Source organism: Procambarus clarkii, chromosome 12 (genome assembly GCF_040958095.1).
Source record: "Procambarus clarkii isolate CNS0578487 chromosome 12, FALCON_Pclarkii_2.0, whole genome shotgun sequence".
In the NCBI taxonomy this organism is placed as follows: domain Eukaryota; kingdom Metazoa; phylum Arthropoda; class Malacostraca; order Decapoda; family Cambaridae; genus Procambarus; species Procambarus clarkii.
This window is the reverse complement of record NC_091161.1, coordinates 16,447,420-16,455,752: the sequence shown is the minus strand read 5'-3', so window position 1 is coordinate 16,455,752 and position 8,333 is coordinate 16,447,420. Positions and strand designations below refer to the sequence as shown.

Sequence of the window (8,333 nt, the reverse complement as noted above, 5' to 3'; positions counted from 1 at the left end):
TATCTCCCCGTCTGGGCTTGTTCAGCCGACGCGGACATCCTCTCTTCCTCCTCTGGCGATTCATCATCATATGAATACGTGGCGATGAGTACCCGGCAACTATCACCTCAGCAAAGGCAAAAGGTTGTCGCGTATGGCCATTGCTCTCTTACCCAAACTCCAAGCAAAGCAAAATGGGTTAATTTAGGACATTTTTATATATTAAAAATTACCTCTCTTCAAGGGCTATTATTTTTTTTCTTGCAATACCCAATCACACCGCGTGTCACTGTGAGATGTGATCTTGTCTTTATATATTATAATAACCTATATAACATTTGGGGGGCAAGAAATATGCATAGACAATTTGATTCCCAATATCCTTTCATAGAGGCACATATATAATCAGCTTTTAAAATTGAATTTAAATCAAAATATAAAAAAAAACTGATTGCACACACAAAATAAAAAAAGATTCGTCGTTACACGTAAGAAAAAAATAGATAAATATGAATGTTGTGTTTGGCAGGCCATTGGAGCGCGTTACCCGGCTTGGCATACACCAGAAACTAACTTAGGCGACCACAGTAACTTAGGTTGATTTATGGGGCTGTGGCTCCTCCTACTGTCTGGCCAAGGCGCTACACCACATCTTTTAATTATTTACAAGGCATAAAGCCTGGCACTTCAAAGCAGTAGTTATTGTCAATAAGATGAGAATGTATTTATGCATTTTAATCATCAAAGTTTTAGAGAAAGGTTAAAGATTGTTTTCTAGTACTGGGCATGAGATGTTATGGTACAAAACGTACCTCTGGCAGCAGTAAGACTCGTTCAGGAGTGACGTAAATCATCCTGAGCCGCCTAATCCTGGTGTTCGGATGCTAGAAGGAACTCCAGCGCAAGCCTTTTTCCTGTATTAAAGTGCGTGCAGACAATCACCTAGGTTAATATAGCGCTCGCATATGACACGAATTCGTTATTGTCGGTCGGTGTGACTGCCTTGTGGTTGTCAAGTTGAAAGTTAGCAACTTGATATAAACTAGGATCTCCCGCGCAGACTCCGACACACAAAGACCCGCGATGTAAACAAAGCCATTTTCTTAGCTCCCTCGTGAATTTGGTGAATTTGCCTTTACTAAATCCCCCCTTTTATCAACCTGACGTTATTAAAAATGCCACTGAGTAATTCAAATACCCTTGGGCGAGAATATGGGCCCTTTTGTGTCGGCATCCCATTCTCTTATTGATCGTGGCGGGTGGCAAGGTTGGCTTGGCTCGTCAGGTTATGGTTTTATGCGAGTGAGAGGGCGGCGGTGATTGGCGGCCGGAGCGTTTTCTCTCTGTTAATGGCATACTCGCTCGCAAAAGGTGCTGTTTTGTGGTATTCAGTCGAGTCCACGCGTGATTTCTTGTCGCGGAGCAAACAGCCATAAAAATCTGAATAATCGCGTGTGGTAGCTGGTGTGGTGGGAAGTGTCGGGGGATGTGTTAGTGGTGAGGACGGTGTGGTGGTGTTGGGTGGTGGTGGTGGTGGTGGTGGTGCGCGGCAGCAGCAGCAGCAGCAGCAGCAGCCACCAGCAGCAGCAGCAGCAGGCCCGACAGTCGCTGCTGGCCTCTTGGCTGTGACGGTGGTGTGTGTGTGTGTGCCGCTCCGTCTCGCTCCTCCTCCACTCGCGCTCCCCCCCTCCAAAAAAAAAAAAAAACATTTTCCCCCCTTCCCCCCCCCTCATTTTTGGTGCTGCTGCTTCTCGTGGGGCGCCAAAACCCCCTCTCTCTCTCCCCCCCCCTGGTATACGGGCCGCTACGGCTGTACCTGCTGCTTCTTAAGAGTGCGTGTGTGTTTGTGTGGTGGTGTAAAGTGTTTGTGGCGGCCAGCATGGATGACCAGTCGCGGGGCATGATGCACCCCACGTCGCAAACGGGCATGCTCATGCCCCAGCACTATGGCATGGGCGGAGGCTCGGTGGACCCCGGCCAGGGGACCACCACGCCGGACAGTGAGGGCCGTAAACAGGACATTAACACCATCTTGGAGCAGATCATGAACATCACGGACCAGTCGCTGGACGAGGCGCAGGCCAGGTGGGCACCTCTACCTCTCTCTCTCTCTATGTTATTTCGGTCGGTGGCGGCGGCCGCAAGCCTTCCCTCCCGCCTCCGACACCCGCTCTCACCTCTCACACCTCTCTCCTCTCGCACCTCTCTCCTCTCTCTCTCTCTGTAGCTTTATAGCATTAAACACCAATAGGAAGGTATTCTGATGTGTAGGTTCGGCGTCGGGTGGATTATAGGCATGGCAGGGAGGTCGGCGTACCTTGCGGGAAACGCTGCAGGAGGGTGCTGTGTGCTCCTGTGGAGGAGGGTCCTCTGTGCTCCTGTGGAGGAGGGTGCTGTGTGCTCCTGTGGAGGAGGGTCCTGTGTGCTCCTGTGGAGGAGGGTCCTGTGTGCTCCTGTGGAGGAGGGTCCTCTGTGCTCCTGTGGAGGAGGGTCCTCTGTGCTCCTGTGGAGGAGGGTCCTCTGTGCTCCTGTGGAGGAGGGTCCTCTGTGCTCCTGTGGAGGAGGGTCCTCTGTGCTCCTGTGGAGGAGGGTCCTCTGTGCTCCTGTGGAGGAGGGTCCTCTGTGCTCCTGTGGAGGAGGATCCTCTGTGCTCCTGTGGAGGGGGATCCTCTGTGCTCCTGTGGAGGGGGATCCTCTGTGCTCCTGTGGAGGGGGATCCTCTGTGCTCCTGTGGAGGAGGGTCCTCTGTGCTCCTGTGGAGGAGGGTCCTCTGTGCTCCTGTGGAGGAGGGTCCTCTGTGCTCCTGTGGAGGAGGGTCCTGTGTGCTCCTGTGGAGGAGGGTCCTCTGTGCTCCTGTGGAGGAGGGTCCTCTGTGCTCCTGTGGAGGAGGGTCCTCTGTGCTCCTGTGGAGGAGGGTCCTCTGTGCTCCTGTGGAGGAGGGTCCTCTGTGCTCCTGTGGAGGAGGGTCCTCTGTGCTCCTGTGGAGGAGGGTCCTCTGTGCTCCTGTGGAGGAGGATCCTCTGTGCTCCTGTGGAGGGGGATCCTCTGTGCTCCTGTGGAGGGGGATCCTCTGTGCTCCTGTGGAGGGGGATCCTCTGTGCTCCTGTGGAGGAGGGTCCTCTGTGCTCCTGTGGAGGAGGGTCCTCTGTGCTCCTGTGGAGGAGGGTCCTCTGTGCTCCTGTGGAGGAGGGTCCTCTGTGCTCCTGTGGAGGAGGGTCCTCTGTGCTCCTGTGGAGGAGGGTCCTCTGTGCTTCTGTGGAGGAGGGTCCTCTGTGCTCCTGTGGAGGAGGGTGCTGTGGAGGAGGATCCTCTGTGCTCCTGTGGAGGAGGATCCTGTGCTCCTGTGGAGGAGGATCCTGTGCTCCTGTGGAGGAGGGTCCTCTGTGCTCCTGTGGAGGAGGGTCCTCTGTGCTCCTGTGGAGGAGGGTCCTTTGTGCTCCTGTGGAGGGGGGTCCTCTGTGCTCCTGTGGAGGGGGGTCCTCTGTGCTCCTGTGGAGGAGGGTCCTCTGTGCTCCTGTGGAGGAGGGTCCTCTGTGCTCCTGTGGAGGAGGGTCCTCTGTGCTCCTGTGGAGGAGGGTCCTCTGTGCTCCTGTGGAGGAGGGTCCTCTGTGCTCCTGTGGAGGGGGGTCCTCTGTGCTCCTGTGGAGGAGGGTCCTCTGTGCTCCTGTGGAGGAGGGTCCTCTGTGCTCCTGTGGAGGAGGGTCCTCTGTGCTCCTGTGGAGGAGGATCCTCTGTGCTCCTGTGGAGGAGGATCCTCTGTGCTCCTGTGGAGGAGGATCCTCTGTGCTCCTGTGGAGGAGGATCCTCTGTGCTCCTGTGGAGGAGGATCCTCTGTGCTCCTGTGGAGGAGGATCCTCTGTGCTCCTGTGGAGGAGGATCCTCTGTGCTCCTGTGGAGGAGAATCCTCTGTGCTCCTGTGGAGGAGGATCCTCTGTGCTCCTGTGGAGGAGGATCCTCTGTGCTCCTTTGGAGGAGGATCCTCTGTGCTCCTGTGGAGGAGGATCCTCTGTGCTCCTGTGGAGGAGGATCCTCTGTGCTCCTGTGGAGGAGGATCCTCTGTGCTCCTGTGGAGGAGGATCCTCTGTGCTCCTGTGGAGGAGGATCCTCTGTGCTCCTGTGGAGGAGGATCCTCTGTGCTCCTGTGGAGGAGGATCCTCTGTGCTCCTGTGGTGGACGATCCTCTGTGCTCCTGTGGTGGACGATCCTCTGTGCTCCTGTGGAGGAGGGTCCTCTGTGCTCCTGTGGAGGAGGGTCCTCTGTGCTCCTGTGGAGGAGGGTCCTCTGTGCTCCTGTGGAGGAGGGTCCTCTGTGCTCCTGTGGAGGAGGGTCCTCTGTGCTCCTTGTGGAGGAGGGTCCTCTGTGCTCCTTGTGGAGGAGGGTCCTCTGTGCTCCTGTGGAGGAGGGTCCTCTGTGCTCCTGTGGAGGAGGGGTCCTCTGTGCTCCTGTGGAGGAGGGTCCTCTGTGCTCCTGTGGAGGAGGGTCCTCTGTGCTCCTGTGGAGGAGGGTCCTCTGTGCTCCTGTGGAGGAGGGTCCTCTGTGCTCCTGTGGAGGAGGGTCCTCTGTGCTCCTGTGGAGGAGGGTCCTCTGTGCTCCTGTGGAGGAGGGGTCCTCTGTGCTCCTGTGTAGTGAGAGGCTGTGTGACGCCACCTTCCTCTCTCATAACATTCGACAGCTGCGTTGTATTTCTGTAACAATACATGCCCGCCGAACCTTAAGAATGCCAATAGGACCCTATGTAAGATCACATCTAAACTTACCACACACATGTCCTGACCAAATAAGTTTGCTAACCCGTTATCATAATTTATGAAAGTTCGTGGTATGGGAAATCATCAGATTAGGAAACAAAAATCACCATGATGTATTTCGCGTCGAATACGCGATGTGCAAACCGGACAATAATTGTAATACTATGAGCTAGTATTTTGCCTATCTCTCTCTCTCTGTGCTAATTAACCACAAGGTTCGGACGCCAGACCCTGACCTGTATATCAATCATATCTGGGCTCAGTTTAATGCAAAACATTGTTGCAAGAGTGTGAACAAAAAGGGAGCACGCTATGGAAGCTTCACTAGTCAATGAGAATTTCTATTTAATAATTCAATATATTGCTATATAATTCTATCTATTATTATAATTCAATTTCTATTAATATAATTTAATATCTTCATAAAATTCAATATTTTAATATAATTCCAAATCTATTAATATAATATATATATATATATATATATATATATATATATATATATATATATATATATATATATATATATATATATATATATATATTAATATAATTCAATATATTATATCTAAATATATTTCAACTATATACAATCGCGTACGCATATATTTGGTCTAAGACGTTTGTAAGAATATAATTAATCCAAAAATGTGAAAATATAATAAAATATTTATTTTATATTTTTATCATTAATCAATTTGATTAGATTCTTTATTTTACGTAGATCCTGACCATATTTCTTACAAATACAGCATAGTAATCAACTGTAATTCGGGCCAAAACTAATGGAATATGTAGCCCACATTACTAACATATTTTAACAATAGTGACTCAATAAATATATTACATTAACACCCAGTTTCAGTTACGAGTAGATTATGTTCGGTGGAGCCGTGTTTGTGTTCGGTAGAGCCGTGTGTGTATATGTGGTGTTCGGTGGAGCCGTGTCCACTGCGTTGGTACATTGTAGCGAGTTATTTCGGTATATGCGTTGTCGTATATCGCCATGCTGTTCGTTAGGCAGTAATGCTCATATATTGCCTTTGTTGTAGGTAACGCGGGTAGATCGTGTATATCGCTCATCAAATTATTTGGTTCAACGCTTTGACTATATATAACGCAGGAGTTGCAATGTGCATTGGTTATTCTGTATATGTATAGTGTGTGTGTATATATATTATGATATGTAATAATAAATATATGATATATAATATATAAATATATTTAATATAATATAAATATATATATTTTATAATTTATAATATATATATATATATATATATATATATATATATATATATATATATATATATATATCGTACCACGTAGCCAGAACGCACTTCTCAGCCTACTATGCAAGGCCCGATTTGCCTAATAAGCCAAGTTTTTCTGAATTAATATATTTTCTCTAATTTTTTTCTTATGAAATGATAAAGCTACCCATTTCATTATGTATGAGGTCAATATTTTTTTATTGGAGTTAAAATTAACGTAGATATATGACCGAACCTATCCAACCCTACCTAACCTAACCTATCTTTAAAGGTTATGTTAGGTTAGGTTAGCTTAGGTAGCCGAAAAAGTTAGGTTAGGTTAGGTTAGGTAAGTTAGGTAGTCGAAATGCAATTAATTCATGAAAACTTGGCTTATTAGGCAAATTGGGCCTTGCATAGTAGGCTGAGAAGTGCGTTCTGGCTACTAGGTACGACATATATATATATATATATATATATATATATATATATATATATATATATATATATATATATATATATATATATATATATATATATATATACATATATATATATATATATACATATATATATATACATATATATTATATAAAATAAATATGTAGTTTGTCCAAAAAGATCGCAGTAATGATATCGATTCAATCCTTGTAATAGATTCATGGGGAAAATTAAGTGACTTATCTTAAACTCGGAACCCAATACCTTGGCGGGTTTGTAGACTGTTTGGAAAATTACACACACACACACACACACACACACACACACACACACACACACACACACACACACACACACACACACACACACACACATACATACACACACACACACATATATATATATATATATATATATATATATATATATATATATATATATATATATATATATGTATTTATACAATTTATAAGGTGCGGTATCACTTAATATTACGGGTGTACAAAAATGATGATATCTCGTTTGACAGTGGACCAATGTCTTAAGTCATTGGTTTAAGATACCTCACTGATTATTTTCATTCACGATTCTAAATATGTCAAAGTATCAGTCTGGTTATATTTGACGCATTCCATGTATTTGACGCCCTATTCGCGATTCGCGTAGTTTTAAAATTGACGTTAGTTATTAAAGTATTTATTTGGATTATTCGTTGGCGTTTATTAGAATTAAGAAATTACCAATTATTTATTCCGATTTGAAAATAAACCTTGCATCATTCTTTAGGAATCTTACTTGAACAATTTTGCGAGCAATGATTAACGTGATCATTGGTTGCTATTATGCAAGTTTAGGGGGTACCATAAACACATGTTTTGCTACCTACCTTGTGTAGCTTCCGGGAATCAACGGCCCCCGCGGCCCGGTCCTCGCCCAGGCCTCCTAGTTGCTGGACTGGACAGTCTGTTGGACGCGACTATCACAGCCTGGTTGATCAGGTATTCTTCGGAGGTTAACTTAGAGATATTTTCAAAGTATGCAGTAGACTCGTTTTGCGGTGTGGTGGTTTTGCAAAGTGATCCTAATATTAAGCGTGTTTCACAACAAAATATTACTCCTTGGGTCTGTGGTATGGGTGCCAGGTCTGTGGTATGGGTGCCAGGTCTGTGGTATCGGGTGCCAAGTTTGTGGTATGGGTGCCAGGTCTGTGGTATGGGTGCCAGGTCTGTGGTATCGGGTGCCAAGTTTGTGGTATGGGTGCCAGATCTGTGGTATGGGTGCCAGGTCTGTGGTATCGGCGATGTCCCTCAGATTAGGCGCAAACCTTGAGTATGGTCTCGACATAATAGTGGAACTAGAGAGTTTAGGAGTCTGTCATTGCTTATAATTAGTTGATTAACCAAGACGGAAATAAAGATGGAATAAATAATTTATGCTTCTTATTGTCTGGAGCTTTAGTGAAAATTTCAGCTCTAATTTCAAATATAACACAAGTTGATTCTTTGTTATTTGTTGCATGGGAAAAAGTTGTCGAGGCGCTAAGAAATTAATCTCGTGACATTTTGGTGTTATTCTTTGGGTATACAAAGTTAACTTTGCTAATATTGACTTCAGTTTACACAAGGATTTCCTAACTCGGGTAGGCTAGTGTGGCAAAATTATAAATTAATTAACTTCCTGTTATTTCCATCAATTACGTGTTCCTTCTGAAAAATCTCGTGTGTGTGTATATTATATATATATATATATATATATATATATATATATATATATATATATGTGTGTGTGTATATCACGAAAATAAACACGTGATTAAGAATGTGACAATGTCACATATATTATTTTGTATATTAATACATTTTCAGAAGGAGTATTCCGTGCTCTGACACTATCATATATATATATATTATGA

General features: G+C 45.4%; 1 protein-coding gene across 32 annotated transcripts in view; it reads left to right on the top strand.

Annotated features, from left to right (window-relative positions):
• The first annotated feature begins 1,271 nt into the window (after positions 1–1,271).
• exd (PBX homeobox extradenticle) overlaps positions 1,272–8,333 on the top strand; it is a 734,009-nt gene continuing 726,947 nt past the window's right edge. For 12 of the 32 annotated variants that reach the window (XR_011228201.1, XR_011228207.1, XR_011228202.1 and 9 more), the window contains exon 1: positions 1,274–2,064. Coding sequence is in view for 13 of the 32 variants with exons in the window: in XM_069323337.1 (XP_069179438.1) it covers positions 1,859–2,064 (206 nt within the window). In the remaining 19 variants the exon portion in view is untranslated. Of the gene's footprint in view, positions 2,065–8,333 lie in introns of all 32 variants that reach the window. The other 20 variants (XR_011228206.1, XR_011228205.1, XR_011228203.1 and 17 more) reach the window with 4 other exon arrangements.